This window comes from Rhinopithecus roxellana, chromosome 1 (assembly GCF_007565055.1).
Source record: "Rhinopithecus roxellana isolate Shanxi Qingling chromosome 1, ASM756505v1, whole genome shotgun sequence".
In the NCBI taxonomy this organism is placed as follows: Eukaryota; Metazoa; Chordata; class Mammalia; order Primates; family Cercopithecidae; genus Rhinopithecus; species Rhinopithecus roxellana.
In genome coordinates this window covers 125,704,558-125,724,749 of record NC_044549.1, presented here as the reverse complement: position 1 = coordinate 125,724,749, position 20,192 = coordinate 125,704,558, and the positions used below count along the sequence as shown (strand labels likewise).

Here is a 20,192-nt window from a genome sequence, read left to right as displayed (position 1 = left end):
CACATATACAAACTGCTCCCAGCCTCAACCCTCTCCCGACAACCCTCCACCCTAAGAGCAGATCACACCTCAGGGATACCAACCTCACATGAGATCGATGGCAGCGCACTCTGACTGCCCTCAGCCTTTCCCTCATCCTTGTGGGAGTCATCAGTCCCAACCCCAGGCCCAGGGCCAAAGACCAAGGGCCAGACTCACTGTTTTAGTAGATGTTTCCAGAGTTTCCATCTCTTCATGGGTGACCCAGACATTCCCAGAAGACTGTAGGCAGAGAGGAAACCCAGCTGGTCCTGGGTGTGGGTTCCCAGGATCCCCATCAGGCTGGGAGCCCAAAGGACAAGGACAAAGCTCCCTCCCCGAGTCCTCCAATGGGCCCAGCCCACAGCTTGCACACTGTCTAGCTCTGAGCAAGTGGACAGCAGAAGCCACATCTCTGTTATCATCATATCCACGATGCTTAGCACAGTGCCTGGCACATAGGAAGCGTGCGATAAATGTTCCCCGGATGATTAAGAATGCACGGTGCTGACCTGGAATGGGGCTGACCCAATCATGAAGATGGCCAATAATGAAAGATTCCACCCCAGGGGCCCGCGAAACAGTCTGCATTCTTGTGTTGATTGAGGTTAGAGGACCAAGACAATATTCACAAATGCCCTCTTCCCTTTGTTTCCCCCAACCTGGCAACCATATAAAACCCCAGAAAGCCCATCCTGGAAACTGCCCAGAGACCTGGAAATTTTGGCAGAGTAGGGATGGGGAGATGGAGCCCCATGGGTGGTATGTGAGAGGCAGGGAACCAAGGCTGCTGGGATCCTCCTAGAATCAACGTCATATCCTCCTGAAGAGCAGGGAGAGCCCTTTGGGAGGATGGGAAGGAAGGGGCAGGGCTCAATGCTGCCATCTTCCTAAAGCCCAGCAGGAGACTTTGCAAACTCTGTTGCAGGACCTCTGAAAATGTCCTGGGCAAGGGAAGGGCCACTCACAGTCCTGGAGGTGGGCGGGGCAGAGGGGCTGGTCAGTGACACCATCTCCTGAATGGCCAGGCGGAGCTTGAGCCGGTGCAGGGCATTGCTGATGCCGATCTCCCGCTGGATCTCTGTGTCCGACAGAGCGGACATGATGGCACCACTCTTGACGTTGGCTCGGCAGGCTGCCACGTACCAGGCAGGCATCCCCACCCAGAGCTGCAGACACCAGGCATAGGGAGGTAATTCAAGGCCTGGGCCCTACCACCAAGAGTTTGGCAATAGCAAGGGGCAAGGGGCAGGCCTCATCCACCGACTCAAATAGCAAATGCAGACCATAGGAATGTGGAGGTCATCAAATCCTCACTCTCCCATTTTACAGATTAAAAGCAGCATCAACTCTGTCCTCTGACTGGTATGTGTGTGTGTTGGGGAGGGGGAGGGGGGCTAAATGCTAGGTATGGCACATGTGCACTTGGCAGGGAAGAAACACACTGTAAAAGTTCTAGGACATCAGCCCTCTGCCCACCCCAAACATCCTTCCCTCCAGACCCCTGAGTGGACTCCCTTTGCTTAGGCTTACCTCCAACCAGGAGACCACAGTAGGACCATCCCACTGGGCAAAGGGCATTCCTTTCCTGCGGGCATCTTCAAGCAGCTGGTGTCTTATAAGAAGAGGAACAACAGACTCACTAGTTCTTCCTTCTCTCTTAACTGTTCTTGCTCCAGGGACCACTGGGCCGTGCAAGAGCTGGACACCCACAACCCTTGCTCCCCACCCTGGACTTCCTCTGCTCTGCTCTTCCTTCTTCTGAAGAAGAAGTATGACAAGAAATGGGGCAGGAACACCTCTCCACCCCCAGAGGGCAAGGAGTTCTCTGTTTGCATGTGACCTGACATTGACTTAGATTTCCATCTGCCCTGCCAGAGACCCACAGGACCCAGGTCACTCTCCCATAACTCCCTTGCCTCCTTCTCCCTAGGCTTATCCTAAGAACCTCCTCCCAGCCCTGCTGTGCCCATATGGACCAGGCCAACTCAGTTCAGGAAGGGCCTTGCTGGGGTCTGGGTCCCTGAGCTCAGTTTCACAGCAGCCCAGGGGAAGGGAAGTGCGTAGGGGGCTGGGCCCCATCCTGGCAGAATCTGGCCTGTGGCTCTTACTTCTTCTTTAGCCGCCGGTCCTTCTCTGCCTGGGTCCCCAGCTTGGCAGGCACCATAGGCTCCTGCATACTGAACTCGGAGTCTGTTAGCAGAACTACAAGGAAAGAGATGCGTGTATCAGCCAACCCCTCTGCCTCTCCTCCCTTGCCTGGATCAGGGGTGGGGAACAGAAGCAGCAGGAGGCTCCTTAGCAGAGGACAACCCATGGCCTGACGGGACCATTATTTCTGGAGCTTCTGCTCAGTGTCCTGCATCCAGGCAGTCTCAGATAATGGCATCAAGCAGGTCATCCCCAGTTCAGAGAGTCTCCCTGGGAGCCTCAGCCTGGGGTGTTTTCCAGCCAGATGGACCCAAATTATCCCACCCTGGAATCCTAGACAGAACCTGTCCTTCCTCCAAGCCAAGGTGCAAAGGAAACCCAGAGCCCCGAACACAAGTGGGCTACAAGACTCAGAGAGAAGAATGACCCTGGCTTGGGTCAGGGGTGGGGAAATCCACACCCTGAGAGCTGCATCTCTGGGCCTCCTTCTCTGGGTGCATTCACTTGCACAAAACCATAAAGGAGATCATGCAGAGTTCTGTCTTCTATTAAATATTTCCTTGAATTGATGCTAGAACCCTACAGAATTCATGGCCAGAGGCAGAATCTTAGAATTCTTTTAAGCCCTGGTCACCCCCACATAGTACACAGTACGCAACAAGTGTGGGTAACCCAGAAACGAATCTGAGGTGCTGTCTCAGTTTTAGGTGCCAGCATGGTGTGGAGAGCATCGGAAATCATAAGGTTTCACCCAAAATGCTTCTTCCCCTGATCAAACCTTTCAGCTTCCCCTGTCTGTGGCCAGCTCCACAACTCCCTTCACCCCTGGGGACTGGGGGAAGGAGCTGGACTTCATTCTCTGGGCTGACACTCCCATATTGTGAGCGGAAGTGGCCATGTTCCTCCTCCCTGTTCCCAGATCACTCCTTTCCTTCACACACAGACCTCTCCCCGTCTCAGCGAATTCCTCTTTCTCCTTCCTCTTTCTCTGACCTCCTCCTCTCATGCTCTCCCTCCTCCTCCTCAGCCAGCTAGCTATCTTCTGATTCACATCTTCCTGAGGTGCAGAAAGGTCTAATTATGCATTGGGGTCCAAAGGTTCCTTTATTCTAGTTGATGAGTTCCTCCCCTGCACAAAATCATCAATGCTCCCACTGCCTCAGGGGAACTTTTAAACAAAAACAGATGCTGCAAGGCCCTTACAGCTGGCCCCAGCCTAGCTGTCCAGTCCCATCTCCCCAATCCTCCCACCCTCCTTCTTCTCAACTCTGAACAGGCATAAGTACATACCAACCTCTCACACCCACAAACCTTTGCCTTTCCCAGACCATCCCCTCCTCCACACACAGACCTCTCCTTGGCTCAGCTAATTCCTATGTGGCCTTCACACTTTAGCTCAGATGTCGCTACCAAAGGAGGCCACCCCTGTTGTCCCCACCATTCCATAGCCGAATTCTGAGTCCCACAAGCACCCTGGGCACATTTCTATCAACAGATTGTTCTGGAATTGTCTCTTTACTTCTTCCTTTTCATTAGACACTGAACTCCTTGAAGGAATGAACTATTGGTCAGCATCTGTTACTAAGACATACAGTAGTTACTCAATAAATGTTTGTGGAACAAATGACTGAATAGGTAACAGAAAGAAAAGGTGGAGGAACAGGAAAGAAGAGAGAAAAGAAGAAATAGAAGAGAGGGGGCAGATGAAAGCTAACATTTATTGTGTACTCACCACATGCCAAGCATGTACTAGACCTTTATACTATCATAGAGGTGATAACGATGCCACACTTGCCTAAGAGCTTCCTTGAATTTAATGTCTACAAAGCTATAACTAGGTGTTACCACATTTTGAGTCCCAGAGGCCAGATGTACCCAGAAATAAGTTCTAATCAAGAACTGACTCTTCTAAAGAAACAACCAAGAGATTTCTCCTGAAGGTCCTGAGCGCAGTACATCAGAAAATCTCCAAATTGAAAGAAACCCCAGATGCCCAATCTTTCACTCAATACAGGACACCTTTCCACAGCATGCCAAATAAAGCCATGTAGCCACTTCCTGACACTTGTAGAGGCAGAAGCTTACCCCTCATAAGGCAGTCCATTCCACCATGAATAGCTCTAACCGAAAACTGCTTCTGCAGATCTGAGGTCACCTGCCTGGGGCTTCCCCCAGCTGGTCCCTCGGATGCAGGCAGAGAAGGCCAGTCCAAGTACACCTTCCTGCTTCTGATGCCCCAATGCCCGCCCAGACCTCCGTTAGGAAGGGGACAGAGACCATGGCCTGTGGCTCCATCCCGACTCAGCTGGATCAGCCTGCCCTTCTCCTTCTTCCCAAACAGGCGGCCAATGGAAGACTTGATGCCCTTGCGCTTGGCGCCCTTGTGCAGGGAGTCCTGGCTGCTGCTGTTGCTGCTGCTGGGGTTGCTGCCCTGATCCTCCAAGGCACTATAGGGTGACAGCCAGAAGGAGACAGAATAAGAAGAAACATACTTAAGTGACAGCAGGAAAGATGGAAGTTAGACCTCAGGAAGAACTTCTATTAAGTGTCAGAACTGGGATGGGGGCAAGGGAGACACAGGAACTCCCTTCCCTGATGGTGTTTCAAAGAGAAGTAAGACATTCAGGAAACTGGGACAGGAGAGATGTGGTCCCTGCAGAGGCAGAGGAAGGGAGGAGAGGACCCTGCGGATGGAGAGACTGGAGGTAGGGTCTGCTCCACTTACCTCTTGCCTTCTTCCTGGCTCAGGGCTGGGTGGCCAAGCTTCTCTAGCCGCAGGGTCCTGGGTGAGGAAGGAGGAGAAGTCTCACATTTTATGGTGGCTTTATCCTCTCGGTTCTCTTCCCGAGACACTGGCGACTGAACAGACAGTGGAGCCGTCAGGGGATAGAGGGAGAGATCTCGGGCCTGTCCACCCAGCCCAGAAGAGGTGGAGGAGCGTGGAGAAATGCAGTGGGGAGGCCCTGGGTGCCTCTCTGAGTTCAGACTCAGACTCAAGGGCCCTGGGGGAGGAAGCCGAAAGGAAAGGGTATGGGAGCAGTGAACCCATTAGTACCTGGGCCATCAGGCAGCACTCACCAGCAGCTTCCTCCTATGCTTTCTTAAGTCACTGGGCTGCAAGAGAGAGGGATGGGTAAGCTTGGACTTAACCTCTCCGTGCCCTAGAGCCAACCCCAGGGGAGCCCAGTAGTCTTAGGATGAGAAGATAGGATTCAATGCCTCACACAGGCCCAGAGAGAATATCACACCAGAGGAGGAAAAAAAAAAAAAAAAAGCTGTCTTAGAAAAACAAGCCAGGGCTTATTTTTCTGAAAGAAAGGAAGAGGTGAGGGCAGTGGGTGAGTTTCTTTAGCAGTCTGGGCTCATCCAAGGGAGAGGGCAAAGAAGATATGACCTAGGCCCTTCCCAAACCCAGGACAAGTTGATGGCCTGACATGTCGGGGTCTGCACACATCATGGGAAGAAGACGGCAGGCCCAGCTGAGAGCACATGAGTCCTACCATCCCTTAAAACCTCCCCCAGTGCAGGGCCCAGTGACGCCAGGCCTGCTCCTCAGCTGCCTCTCACCAGGGTCATGACCCCCATTCGGTCCAGGTCCTGGGCAGCACTGCGGGAGGTGAGCTTAGGTGTGGAGCGGCCGCTGAGTGGTGGGGATGCGCTGGCCAGGGACAGGGCTGTCAGAGAGGTGGGGATGGAACCGCGCTTGCGCAGCTGCTTCAGGTTTAGGGCCTCCATGCTGCCACTGGTCACACGTGTCTCAATCTCTTCCGCCCGGAGCTCCGTGGACTCCTTCTCTTCCTGAATCATCCTGGAAGGGAGGCAAAACCAGATCTCACCATGAGACCCAGCCAGGACCGGGGCAGCATGGGCCGATGCCTGCACTCGCCACCAAGGACCACATGCATTGTACACAAGGCCTGGCAGGCAGGCTTTGTCTGTCCCACTGGAGCTTAGAAATATGTCTCCTTCTTGTTAGCTTGCCTGCTCCCTCCGTTTAACAAAAGCAGCTGCTGGGGAAGGAGGCAGTTTGGTTAGTGGAACATAAACCATCCTGAAAATCAGAATTCTTGACCTACCCCTAACTACAGGGGTGGCCTTGAGTCAGGTATTTTGCTCTCTGTGCCTCAGTTTCCCAACATATGCAATGTCTGAAGTGGTATAAGTCAGCAGTTTCCAAGTGTAGGACTTTTAAATGATGCTGACCCCTGATGGGGTTTTCCCTGTTCCACAGAAAAATGAGAGAAATAATGAAAATGGTGCACGTGTGTGCCTGGGAGGCACTGAGCAAGGAGTGCACGCACATACACACACACACACACACACACACTCACACACACTCCAGTAAAGATACCCACTCCCTTTCACAAAGAAGGACTTGCCTTTATTCTGAGTATGTCTTTCTTACTTCAGGAATGTTAAAATGTCCTTTCTTTTGCAAAATGATTGTGATAATAGATAGTCCTTATAATTAATGTTTTACTTCGCAAAATAAAAAGCTGGTGGTCCTATGTTTGTACCTTTCTCTCTCTGTGTGTGTGTGTGTGTGTGTGTGTGTGTGTGTGTGTTCTTTGTAACTGGTCTGTGCAATACACTGAACCATTGAACTGGATGTCCTGTACAGTTTATAAAGCTCTGATACACTCCAGCTCAGATATTGCCCTGCTGTTTGTCATCAACATTAATAAACTCATTAAAAAGGCACGATAGAATGAAGGTTTTCACAACTTTCCCTGTCACTGTTTCCGTTTGATGCCTCATTAGGGACAGGAAGCATGGTGCAGTGGACCAAGTTCAGACTTGAGTTTGAATCCTGGCTGTGTCACTTCTGTGTGACTTTGGGCAAGTCACTTAACCTCTCTGAGTTTCTGTTCCCTTGTCTGTAAAACAGGGATCATGCTGCCTACCTCAGGGACTGTGATAAGATGGACAGTGACATTTACAAAGCTCTCACCCTGAGCTGGCCTCAGTAAGCAGGAGCTACACTCTTAGTGGTTATGATCAGCTGCAGGGCTGCAGGAACACAGCGTGCATCCTCCTGAGCCCAGCCACATCGCAAGCCCTGAGAGGGGAGGTGAAGCCTGAGAAGTCCACTGAGGCCCTGCTCCTCTCACTCCGGCACTGCGCCAGCAGGCCTGATGACCCACAGAGGGTCCCTAAATTGTGGTATTCTAAGTTGCAGGTGTAAGAGATGAGCAAACCCATATAGGATTTTTCCAACACAAAGGGCCCCCCTGCCCTTCAAGGTACTCCCCAAGCCCTCCGGCCATGCCCTAACCTGATTTCCTCATTGATGGCATCCAGCTGCTCCTGCAGCATCATGGCCAGGGTCTGGGCATCTGAGTGGCCGCTGGGGGAGACAACGTCCGCAGAGCCCACCAGACCCCCTGGCTCATCCTCATCTGCGTCGGAGATCTCAGGGTCACTGTCAAAGGCAGGGGTGGCTGCCGGGGCCAGCATCCCAGGCAATGGAGAAGTCTCCCAGTCCTTAGCAAAGGAGGAAGGTAAAGGAGTCGTAATAAGACACCCAGATAACTGCAGAGCAGGACCCTCCCTACCTCTACCCAGCAGCACTGGCATCTCCTGGGAGCTTGTTGGAAATGCAGAATCTCCGGCCATACCACCAGACCTACCGATTCAACTTCTGCATTTTAACAAGACCCCTGGGTGGTTTTTTGTTTTCTGTTTTTGTTTGTCTGTTTCTTGAGATGGAGGCTTGCTCTGTCACCCAGGCTGGAGTGCAGTTTTGCGATCTCGATCTCGGCTCACTGCAACCTCCGCCTCCCGGGTTCAAGCAATTCTCCTGCCTCAAACTCCTGAGTAGCTGGGATTATAGGCACATGCCACCATGCTACCACGCCCAGCTAATTTTTTGTGTTTTAGTAGAGATGGGGTTTCACCATGTTGCGGAAGTTGGTCACGAACTCCTGAGCTCAGGCAATCTGCCCACCTCAGCCTCCCAAAGTGCTGGGATTACAGGCGTGAGCCACCACGCCCGGCTGACCCCTGGGTGATTTGTTTGCACATTATATTCTAAGAAATACTGCTCTGTTAAGAAGAGAGTCCAGAGACAGACTGCTTTGGTTTGAATCTCAGCTCCACGAAATACTAGTTGTGCAACCACAGGAAAATTGTTTAACCTCTCTGTACCTCAGTTTCTTCATTTGTAAAATGGGGATGGTAAGGTACTTACCTCATAGATAGCTGTGAGGATCAAATGAGGAAAATACATGTAAAGCCCTTAGCACAGTGCCTGGCACAAAGCAAGCACTATATAAAAACTATCACTTTCCATTCACACACACTCAAAGGCTGACTACACCCAGGAAGCCAGAAAGGCCAAGCAGGCCTGACTAGACATTCTGCAGAGTTTCAGCTCATCACAGGAGAGTTCGGCCAACCCCGAGAGGTGGCCGCTTCTCTGAAATCATCCTACAAACCTATCCAGCGGGCAAAGGCCCAGAAGAAGGGAAGGCAGAGAACTGGGCTGGGAGAGCCAGAAGAGCAGAGAAGGAAGAAAGGGGGCCAGGGACAGAAAGGTACTCTAACACCCATCCTCTATGACCCAAGCCTCCTAACTCCCCCTCAAGGCTCCTGCAGCCTCTCAGCTCCTGGACAGCTGCTATGTTCTTATAAACAGAAAGAGTAAAGAAGTCAGGGGAGAAAGAAAAAGAGGCGCCTTCAGATTGTGACTCCCCCATCAGACTAGGAGTTTCTTAAGAGCAGAATGAATCTTCCCCTGAGACTAGGAGTTCCCTCTTTCTCCATCTATATCTTCTAATGCCCCAGTGCTCTAAATGATATTTAGAGGACCTGGACTCAGGACAGAACATGACGAATAATTGCACTTTCCCAAAAGATCGAACTCGGCATTTTTCTGCCCCATATCTTTCCTCATTCTCCCCTAATCTCCCTAGGCAGACTCAGACAGCATGAACGCACAGCTGCTTCTCGGAAAACCCCAGGTGCCATCCCAAGGGCCAGTTAACCTGTCATCCCTCCCTCATCTCCCCCATGAACCACAGCTTTTGTTCCAGAAAGTTTGCCAATTCCATCTTACCCATGAAGCACCGCCCCCGCTCCCCACGCCCAACCACCAGATACACACGCCTGCACGCCCAGGCACACGCACACACACTTCAGTGGGGCCTCAGGGACTGCTGGCTGCCTGCCAGCCCCCACCTCTTGCCCACCAGGAGGCCAAGGCAAGGGGGGGGCACAGCTGTTGCAGCTGACGATGGCCTCAACCCCAGGGCTGCAGCTGTCGTTGACACAGGGGAGGGAAGGGGAAGGATTTGCCCCACACACCAGCCGTCTGCGTAACTGGAGCCAGGCACGCGGCCGAATTGACCCCAAACTCCCTGAGGAGATCCCTCCACCCCCTCACCTTGGCAGACTCTTCCCTCAATGCCGAGTAGCGGCGATGCACGCCTGGGGGTGCGTGTGTGGTTGTGCCCAGGGAGAACCGCACGTCTGCTGCACTGCCCATGTGCGACCTTGAGCGGTGATGGGGGAGAGAAAAGACAGGCCCTGAAGACTGAGAGCCCCAGCTCACACCCAGTGGGCCCAAAGAGTCAAGGGATCTTCAGCTCAGAGAAGAGACGTCTTAGCAGGACACGGAGCTGTCATAAATGCCTGAAGGGCTGCTGTGTAAGCAAGAGAGCAGACGTATGCCCCGGTGCTCCAGGGGTCAGACTGAGCCGGGGGAGAAAGTTCCAGAGAGTGGCTTTCCATCTGGCATGAGAAAGATCTTCTAATGGCAAGGGTTGGCTTATGATGCAACTGGTGGCTTTTAAAAAGTTGAGCTCTCCATCAAAGAGGTATTCGAGCAGAGGCTCTCTGGCCATCTGAAACACATGGCGCAGGAGGGCTCCAGGCACTGGGAGAGGTTGGAATGGATGATGTCTATAGGTCCTTTTCACTCTGAGGGTGTTTGTTTTTTGGTCTTCTACCCAGCACTTTTCCTTGGGTCTCCCCATAATCTGGACCGAGTCCCTGGTTAAAATTCAAGCCAGGCATACCCTTATGCCTAGGAAGCTTTAGGAGGCCCTAACACTGTCAGAAACACAAGCTAGAGAAAATACTTTGACTGCCCCAAGAGTCTATTCCAACCCTGAGATTTTAGAACCCAAGCAACAATCCCCTGGAATATCTGAAAGCCTCCCCAGTGATACTTCTTCCCTGTGCCTTTCTACTTGGAACCCTTGAGGGAATCCAGAATGAAGGGACACATTGTCTATACAGACCATATGAGGTCGCTGGATAGAGAGGGAAGCTCCTGCATATTCCCCTTTTCTCCCTGCAACTCAGCCCCAATTCCATGATGTATCCAATGATTCTCTAGTCGAACCCAAGCATTCCCAACCATTAAAAAAAAAGCCAAGCAGTGGCAAATGGCTTGGTGTACTGTTGGGCATATTTTACTAATTGAGGGGTTGTCTCTTCTGGTCAGGATGGGAGAAGTAGGAGAAATCCCAACTACTGTTACCTGTCTCCATCCTTTGCTTCTCTTCATACCCATATACAATAATTCCTCGTGAACATGGAGATGGTACTTAAAGGCTCTCCCACCCCAGACACCCGCGGGCTTCTCTTCTTCAAGCTCAACATCCCCTTCTCTATTTCAAGCACTGCCCCTCCACACACATCCATATGCATATTTCCATTAACCTTTCTTCACGGTAGTTCATCCCATTTCCCTGATAGAGCAAGCACATGATCAAAGGGAACGGCAAGGGTTCTGATCTAAGAGACTTTGGTTTGGAGAGAAAACAGCCAAGAGCCATGAACCTTGAGTGGCACCATCCACTTCAGTCTCCTCTGTCTTCACCCCACCTCTCTGGCCTGGGTACTGAGGACAGGCTCGAGGTCTGAGTTCAATACCCACTGCTCCACAAAATGTGGAGAAAAATCCAGAGGTTCCCTAAACATGGGCCTAATTCAAGCATTAGGAGGTAAGCTCCATCTCTTACAATGGTTTCAAGAAAAGGGATGCCAAGACCGTAGGATCGCCATAGCATCTCAACTTCCAGTAAGGAAGTTTCTGATGCTTCATTCCAATCTCTCCTGCTGCCTTTCTGTCTGCTGCCTGAACTTGGGTGGTCCTTGACTCTCAAGAGAACTGGAATGAGTGGCTCTCCCTACCAGTGGGCCTGTGGGACAGGGCTAAGCAAGGGATGTGCAGGCCTCTCTCAGGGGTGTGCCCTCTGTCAAGGAAGCAGAAACCATGGCCTATGTCCTACCACAGCGGGGACAGAGCACTGACTGTCTGATGACTCACCTCTCAGCAGCCCTCAGAGGACAGGTGTTCCCTCCCAAACTGCCCAAGTAAGCTGGGTGACTTTGACCAAGTTCTCTGAGCCTCAGTGTCCCACCCTGAACAGGAGGAGGACCCTGAGGTCCTGGGCAGTCTTTTGTTGGAAGGAAGTCTCCTTCCGTAGGGTCCGTTAGGACCCCGTCCTGGAATGCCCAGCCTCCAGCGCTGCAGTACCTGGAGTGCACGCCATCCACAAACGGCCCCCCTCGGCCCTTCAGCTGGTCCACCTCTTGGCGCAGCTTCTCAATCTCTTCAGACAGGCGGCCCTGTGCCAGCAGACCCGGGGTGGGGGTGGGGGCCAGGGAGGGGCAGAGAGGGAGGGTGGGAGTCAGAGAGGGACAAAGAGGACAGCAGAGTTGGGGAGATGCTGAAGAATGTATTGCAAAGTCCAAAGCCAGGGGCCCCAAGCCAGGCCCACAGACGACACCAAAAGAGAAGAGGTCCAACCAGAGAGTGAGTGGAAGGATGGGCAGAGGGGCAGGGCCAGGAGGGCGTCTGTCTGGGGAGGGCTCTGCTAGTCTAGGCCTCCTGACGCCTCACTAATGCACAAACGCACAGCAGATGAGGCTGGGTAGCAAGAGGGCCCCAGCGCCCTCTCAGACTTCACAGACACTGCCAAGGCCAGGATGGAGGCAAATCCTCCCAGAATCACCAGGCTCTGGCTGCACCAGGGTTTGAAGCTCCCTCCAAATCCTGGGGTGGAGCCCCTCACTGGGCCCTGCCTCTCTGCTGTCCACCTCTGCCCTACGCTTCTGGCCTCAGTTTCTTCTTTACCTGTGGGCAGTGATGCACCTACTATGATGGGCTCTAATAAGAAATCACGGAATAACGCATGTAGTGCACTAACATATGCACTAACACTGCCAGGTATCAGAGCAGCAGCGTTAAAAGCAGGGTGTCCTTTCCTCCCTACAACCCGGCCCTCCCAGGCTGGGCAGGGCTGGCCTCAGCCGGGTACCTTGTGGTGGTGCTGCTCCTCAATCTGCCGCTGGGAGCTCTCCAACTCCTGGATCAACGTGTTCTGGGGGAGAGCAGCCGTGAGCCAGGCCCCTGCCTTCCTCTCCCAATCCAGACCTGAGCCTCCGGGTGTGCAGTCTCAGTCCCTCCTCTCCAGGCTGGCTACCCACCCCAGTGAGATACCACCTGCGCCCATCGCAGTCCCGCCTCCCCCCGCCCCGCCACACCCAGCACTAACTTCTCACATCCCAACCCCGCCCCTCCAGGCACCTTCTCCTCCAGGGCTGCCATGCGCTCCTTCAGGTGGAGCTGTAGACGCTCGTTGGACTCGCTGAGCAGTCGGTCCACTGTGTCCGACAGCCGCTTGTTGTGGTCCTCGTTCATCTTTTCCCGCTGGCGCACCTGCACAGCCACCTGCCTCGCACCAGGCCACCCTCCTAGGGAGGACCACCCTCTCCCACTGGGGTTTAACTCCCTCCCCTGTCCTCTTCTCATCCTCTGGCAGCACCTCTCTCCACTCTCCTGACCACCTCCCCCTCACCTGCCAGCCTCCTCCCACTCTCTGTGACTGTGTCCCTGGCCAGGCCCTTCCTCCATGCCCCTTCCACAGACTGCCCTGGGAGCCTGTCCTGGGGGAAGGAGGGGACCTGAGGGCCCAGCCGGGTGCCCTCACCCGTGCCAGCTCCTGGTTCTTCTCTTCCAGCTGTCCCTCCAGCTGCCGCAGGTGCTCCTCAATGTTGCCATGCCGTTCTTCAGCCTAGGGGCAGGGATGGGTTGGTGCAGCCCGCAGATCTCTGTTCCTCCTGCTCAGGCCCCATATCCCCTGCACCCTGGTGCCAGGGTGGCCCTGGGGATCATGGCCCCCGGTATCAATGAAGTTCAGCCTCCACTTATCAACTTGGAGCAGGACCACCATCCCCATTGCCTTTCTTCCCAGGTACTTCAATACCTGCCAGGTCTCCCCTGCCTCCTCCTTGCTCAGGCCTAGCCCTAAAACATCCTGGAGCTAGCAGTTCAAGAGACTGTAAATAATCCCCATGCTTCCAGAAAAAGCTCCACTTGAAAGCATGAGCTACCATAAACCTCTATGCCTCCAGATGGATAGAACCACACTGAAGAGCATGGACTCGTGCCATACTGCCTGGGTTCAAATCCCGGCTCCCTCTTACCATCCGTGTGACCTTGGGCAAGTTACCAAACCTCTATGTGCCTTTGTTTCCACAACTGTAAAGTGTGGGTAATAACAGCACCCAAGCGCACTGGACCATCACAAAGACTAAATGAAATAATCCAAGGCGAACACTGAGAACATAGCAAGCACTCAGCAAATGTTAGCCTCGCATGGTTACAGCTCTGCTGTTAAACCAGCCCAGGTGTAGTCGTCTCCCTTTCCAGTCATGGGTGTCCAGAGATGGAGACCCTACTGTCTCTGCTGGCAAGATATTCTAGAGAGCCACATCTCTTACAGCCAGGAAATCCTTCTTTAAACTCCTCCTGCGATGACTCACTTGACTATATTAATCATTTCAGCCCAGGCCTTCATGTCAGCTTTGGGAGATACTAAAGCTGACTGCTAAGCAGCCTACACGTAACATCCTCTGCTGTGATTTCAACCCAATCCTTCATTCATCGAGGCTGGAAAGACCTCCGAGACCATCCCGTCTAACTCCACCATAGTGATAAGGACACTGAGGCCCAGTTAAGGGAGGGGATGACTTTTCCCAGGTCACAGAGACAGTCAGTGGCAGAAGCAGTCTTGGTCCTGGGTCTGCTGGGACACAGCCAGGCTGCGGGTTCCATCCTCGAAGCAGCTGAGCTGCACACTGGCTGGCCAGCCTCTCTCCCTTCTGAGCACTGTGTCTGGTGCTTCCTAAACACCAGTGCCCTTCTCGCCACAGGTTCGAAGATCCCATATGAGGCTAACCAGCTGAAAACACTACTAAATTATTTTGATTAACCCCTGCATGTCTACATCCATGCATTTACCTGGTTCTTCTGGAACCTATTATGTTTTCAGTCAGCACACCTCTTAGGAATTACTACTTCATAAAGTATCCACTAAATAAAATTATATTCTCTTTTCTTCATCCTAAAACTGCAGGCTTCAAATAACCAGGGGCAGTCCCTAGATCTAGAAGCTTCAATGTGGCAATGAAAGATGTACTCAACCTAACTCTCACCTCTTTCCCCTTCAGGGATATATATACCATATCTCTTCTAGGGTTTCATCCTTCCAGAGATGAAATTCCTAATCTTTCTACTCCAGCCCCAAGTGAAAGAAAGTATTCACCACAACAGTGTAGAGGATTTAAAAAAAAAAAAACACTTTGCATCAACATAGTTTCTTCTCCTTCAAGTACTTTTATACCCCTTCTTATGAGATTGTCACATCCCTGCAGGGTGATGAGGACAGGGATTACTCTTCCAACTGACAGGCACAAGGCAGTGTGCTCCCTGGAATCACATGGTGGGAAGCAGTTTTCTGGCTCCTGGCCCAGTGCGCCTCCTGCGCACTCCCTTCCCTGCCTGGCTCCCTGAGAGCTCAGAACATGGAGGACAGAGGCAGATCCCAGGCCCCTGGCCCACTTGCCTTGGTGAGGGCTGCAATTCTCTGGGCCAGCTCAGCCTCCACCTCTGGCAGCGTCTCTGCCTTGCGCATCGTCTGCTGCAGCTTCTGCTCTGCCACCTCCAGCAGTTCCTGCAGGTGTCGGGCCTTCTCCTCACACTAGCAATGTGGGGGCGGTGAAGTGATTCAAAAGGGAGCTCTGAAGCCCCCACCCCCACCCCAGCCTCAGCAGAGAGCAGAGGACAGGTCAGAAGCAGCAAGGGACAATCTTGGTTGTTGGCTGCCCGAGATGCCTGACTTCCCCTTTCAAAGGGTGACCTGCAGGACCCCAGGGGCTCCTCAGCTACCACCAGTAGGTTCACGAGGACACCTCCAGGGCTAAGTACAATGCCTATGCCCACCACACCCCGAGGAGGTACCTGGCGGTGCAGGGACTCCTTGTTGGCCAACTCATTCTCCAGCTTGTCATTGAGGTCATGGATGGATGTTGCCTCACGCTGAGCAGCCAGGTAGCGCTTCTCCAGTGTAGTAATCCGCTCTTCCATGTCCTCCTTCTGGGCCAGAGCCTGGGAGAAGAGGGGAAGAGAGGGATGGTCACCAGCCTTTCCTTGCCCCTGTCTATGTCTCCCCACCCACACCTGGCTGACTGGAACCCATTAAGGGGCATGAGCTACACTCCCCTGTCAGTTTCCTGGCCTTGGCCTACCCTTTCCATGACTGCCCCCCACAATGGAACAAGGCAAGTAGGCAGGTGTTCAGTCTCACGCCCCAGAGCCCTTGCCTGGCTCTCCCTCCACACCCTCCACAATAAGGTCATGGAGCCGGCTTGTGCCCTCACACACCTCCCGGAGGTCCCGCTGATGCTTGCTGCTCAGCTCCTCCGACTTGATGAGGTCCCGGCGGGCTGTGCCCAGGTCCTCCTCGAGTTCAGTCACGGTTGCTGTCAGGGTGACCAGTCGCTCCCGGGCCTGGCTCAACTCAAAGTTCTGCTTCTCCAGGAGCTCCTGCAGCTCCTCCACCCGGCCCGCATCCTCCTCCAGGGATAGGGACAGAGAGCCCTGTGAGTCACAGGAGCATCCCACCCACCCCACTCCCCTATCCCAGGGGATGGGAGGAGGAACAGCACACCCAGAGCAAGTCACAGCTCTGCCCCCAACATCACAGCACTCCTCTGGCTACAACTGCCTCCCTCTGGGCCCCAGGAGGTCACTCCTGACAATGACCAAACACCTTGCTATCCTGTGTCTCTCTTGAAAAACAAGTTTCTAGTTTTATCTGTTATGCCAGCCTCTTGTAACCCAGAAAGGGGCATGACTGGGGAAACAAAGGCTCAGAGAGAGAAGGAATCTTGCCTGATGCTGCCACACAAGGCAGATGTCACACAAAAATACTAACACAAGTCACACAAATCTACTAACAACTCAAGTAGATTCAAGCGTACACCCAGCATGTGTTGAGCACTAAAATAAAAATCTACAGATTTCATTGCAAACAGGGTAGGGAGAAGAAGAAAGGAGAAGGGGAAATATTGGAGAAAGCCCCAAATTTAATTCAAGCAGTTGGTCTACTGAACTAAGGCAGGGCCGGGCCTCCAACCTCCCACCTTGGGGAACACATAATCCCGGCTACACAGTTCCCCATGACCTACCTTCCACAGGCGTTTGGGCCCCAGCTCCACAGTCCCCTCCTCTTCTGCCGCTCCATCCAGCACCCCTGCCCCCTGCTGCAGGGCAGACACCTGTAGGGCACAGGTCCCACGGCAATGCGTCAAAGAGAAGAGAACCTCCCATACATTCCAGACCCTTCCAAAGCCCCTGATTTAGTTAAAAAGTGTCTCCTATAAAGAGGTGCTGAGCCTAGCCTTGCCTAGCAGCTTCCAGCCATGGCAGGGAGAAATCCGATGAGAAACAGAATAGGGCACAGGGATGAACCAGCCTGGACTTCCAGGAGCTGCAGACAGAGAGTGAGCAGGCAGCTTACCTGCTGGTAGGCACCTGCCAGCTGCTCCTCCAAGGTGGTGACTCGCTCCAGCGCTGCCCGGAGCCGCTCTCGCACCTGCTCGAGGTAAGGGGAGATGGAGGAAGAAAGGGGGACCCCACTTGAGTCGGGCTGGAAGAGCCTGGGCTTGGTCTACCATCACTGAGCACAAGGGCAGTGAAGGGCCTACTAAGAAGCACATTTGCAGGAGGGAGCCTAAAAGGAGGACCTTGAAGTTAAGACAATGTTTGGAGGGAGCCAGTATTCCCTAAATACCAGCTGTGGAAATCTCAGAGAAGGGATACATGGGAGGCTCCAGGGCAGCCTGGCTGGATGTGGGGGCTGGCAGGCAGGTGGGCACCTTCTCATCCAGGGCCTTGTGGTGCTCAAACAGTGACTTGAGGGCCTTCAGCACCTCCACCTCACTGGAGACCCCTGAAGGTGACTGGGCCTGGCGCTTCACCACTGTCATCCGCAGTGACCGTTCATGGCGGGACACCAGGCACTCCAGATGTTCCAGAAGCAGCTGGCAGGGAGCAAGGGAGGGTGAGAGGGAGGGCTGTAAGCATGTGCCCCAGGAGCTACAAGCAGGGTCCACGTGGTCCTCAGGCAGACATGAGTACAGCCATCCTACTGTGAAAACACTGAAATACTTCCAAATGGGCACAGAGCTGCTGCCCCAGCTGATACTACCCAAGCTGGCTGCCCTGGCCTCTCCCCAGCACCCTGAGCTTTCTGTGAACCAGCAACTACAGGTGAAGAGCCCAGCACTGGTGGTTAAATGATGTAATTCTCACCTCAGGATGGGAGACAGGAGGAGGGAAGGATGGGGCTTGAGCTAGGACTGTGCCTGGCCCCACTCTTGCCTGCTCTCTTGGTCAAGGTGTTCACAACACACCCGCACACATGCACACACACACACGCGCGCACACACACACACACACACAAAAACAAGGTCATCCCCACTTACCCGTGTGTTATTCCGTTCTGCTTTCAACTCTGATATCTCTTCCTCCCGCTCTAGAAGCTGTTCCCGACACATGCTCAGCTCCCGGGTTAAGGTGGCAAATTCCTGAAAACCCCCAAGGCCCCTCAGTGCTTGGGGATTCACCCCCAAAGCAGTGTCCTGTACGCGCAAGTCAGCGATGGGATCCTCTCACCCATCCCTTACTTCCACTACCTCCCCCACAAAATCCCAATCCATCCACACTGCACGTCAGTAAACCTGTAGCTAGCATGTGCTTCTCCATAGGGGTCCACATCTCTGGGTCCTCCATTCATTCCATGTGTTAGAATCCAAGGGAACAGAGTTGTACACAAGAGTGAGAAAGTCACTGAGTCTGCTCTGCAGACCCTTCCCCATCTAGCTACCAATATGACCAGATCACATCCTCCCTCCCACTTGGCATTTCCATTTCTCCAGGAATTCAGTGATATTTCTTTTAGAAACTGATGGAGGGGAGTTTCATTTCTGGTTTGGTGGAGTAAAGTCCAAACAGAAACTGATGGATATGAAAGAGGGAAGAGAAGGCCTGGCACAGTGGCTCATACCTGTAATCCCAACACTTTGGGAGGCTGAGCCAGGCAGATCACCTGAGGTCAGGAGTTCGAGACCAGCCTGGACAACATGGTGAAACCCTGTCTCGGCTAAAAATACAAAAATTGGCCAGGCGTAGTGCCGCACACCTATAATCCCAGCTACTCCAGAGGCTGAGGCAGGAGAATCACTTGAACCCGGGAAGCAGAGGTTGCAGTGAGCACCACTGCACTCCAGCCTGGGCGACAGGGTGAGCCTCCATCTCAAATAAATAAATAATAAATAAATAAATAATTAAATAAATGAGGGAAGAGAAAGAGGTTTTGAAGATAATGTCTGCATGAGTGCCCCAGGGAGCTCTTCCAGTCCTATCCCAGGGCTTTGCAAATTGCAAGTAGTGGGTGAAATAAGCAGATCAAAGGACCTACCTACATAGGAGCAAGAGAGCATGCAGACCTGCCCAGTCAGGCTTTCTAGGAGCCCTGCTCAGCCAAGCAAGGGCTGTGTCCCAGCTCCCAATGCCAAGGCACTTGCCCTGACTTTACCAAATATCTATGTACCAAGTATCACTTCTAGAGGGATCCATTTCCACACTGTCAGCCCACCCTCCCACATCAGGACAAGCATACTGGGGTGACAGACTGCTCCCACATTCCAGGCTCATCATATCCTGTTTAGCTAAACATCACCTCCTTGCAGGGAGGCTTTCAAATGAGTGGCCCAAACTCTGTGAATGTCCGAGGTCAAAGAGCAATGCAACAGGCCTCACCCCTGTCCTAACCTGAAGCCTCCCTCACACACCAAGCATTCATGACCAAAGGAAGAACTCCCAATCCCCTCTCATCACTCCAGACAGGGCAAAGGGGGCTAGAAGGGTTGTGGGAGGGGACAAGGGATAAGAGATGCCAGAGCATGAGAAACCATGAGCCTCTGACATTATTATTCAATTACTGCCTTTCTATCAGGGCCATGGCCAAAGGTGGTCAAGGTCAAGCATCTCATACTCCAGAAGCCCAGGCCTGATGCTGCCTCATCCCTCAGCTTATGCACAAACACAGTCACACTTTCACAGCCACACACACTCAAGTACACATGCTTGTACCCAGAGACAGGGCTTGACAGCCTGCCACCTAGCCCTACACCATGACGCCACCATCAAAAGGCTGGTGCTACCCCCTCTCCTGGCTTCAAGCTCAGCAGCTGTCTTATCTCCCCCACCACAGGATATCTGTACCCTCCCTCCCACATCTAACCTATCTGACACACTGCTATCTACAAATCTCCCAAAGCACAATGCTGTCTACAAACACAGGAGACAGGGTTTCCTCTGTCACCCAGGCTGGAGTACAGTGGCTCAATTTCAACTCACTGCAGCCTGGGCTCAGGTGATCCTCCCACCTCAGCCTCATGAGTAGCTGGGACCACAGGCATTTGCCACCATGCCCAGCGAATTTTTGGTTTTCTTGTAGAGATGAGGTTTTGTCACATTGTCCAGGCTGGTCTTGAACTCCTGACCTCAAGCAATCTAACTACCTCAGCCTCCCAAAGTGCTGGGATTACAAAGTGCACCCAGCCTACAAATACAAACTTCTTATCCTGGTTTTCAAACTTCTCTCTCATGTCATTTCCATATTCCCTAAGACCCAGTCAACCTGGATCACCTGTTGTTTCTT

At 53.0% G+C, this 20,192-nt stretch overlaps 1 protein-coding gene across 4 annotated transcripts in view; it reads right to left on the bottom strand.

The window, feature by feature from the left end:
• Positions 1–20,192, bottom strand: part of PPFIA4 (PTPRF interacting protein alpha 4) — a 52,390-nt gene that overhangs the window by 17,797 nt on the left and 14,401 nt on the right. For 3 of the 4 annotated variants that reach the window (XR_004057287.1, XM_010378821.2, XM_030930451.1), the window contains exons 3-23: positions 17,953–18,054; positions 17,344–17,508; positions 16,986–17,060; positions 16,654–16,743; positions 15,848–16,039; positions 15,425–15,571; positions 15,030–15,164; positions 13,113–13,196; positions 12,710–12,841; positions 12,441–12,503; positions 11,657–11,748; positions 9,554–9,662; positions 7,445–7,653; positions 5,737–5,977; positions 5,248–5,283; positions 4,895–5,028; positions 4,447–4,616; positions 2,130–2,223; positions 1,552–1,633; positions 987–1,187; positions 199–261 (exon numbers count right to left, since the gene is read on the bottom strand). Coding sequence is in view for 2 of the 4 variants with exons in the window: in XM_010378821.2 (XP_010377123.1) it covers positions 199–261; positions 987–1,187; positions 1,552–1,633; positions 2,130–2,223; positions 4,447–4,616; positions 4,895–5,028; positions 5,248–5,283; positions 5,737–5,977; positions 7,445–7,653; positions 9,554–9,662; positions 11,657–11,748; positions 12,441–12,503; positions 12,710–12,841; positions 13,113–13,196; positions 15,030–15,164; positions 15,425–15,571; positions 15,848–16,039; positions 16,654–16,743; positions 16,986–17,060; positions 17,344–17,508; positions 17,953–18,054 (2,616 nt within the window). In the remaining 2 variants the exon portion in view is untranslated. The remainder of the gene's footprint in view (positions 1–198; positions 262–986; positions 1,188–1,551; positions 1,634–2,129; positions 2,224–4,446; positions 4,617–4,894; positions 5,029–5,247; positions 5,284–5,736; positions 5,978–7,444; positions 7,654–9,553; positions 9,663–11,656; positions 11,749–12,440; positions 12,504–12,709; positions 12,842–13,112; positions 13,197–15,029; positions 15,165–15,424; positions 15,572–15,847; positions 16,040–16,653; positions 16,744–16,985; positions 17,061–17,343; positions 17,509–17,952; positions 18,055–20,192) is intronic. The other variant, XR_004057288.1, reaches the window with a different exon arrangement.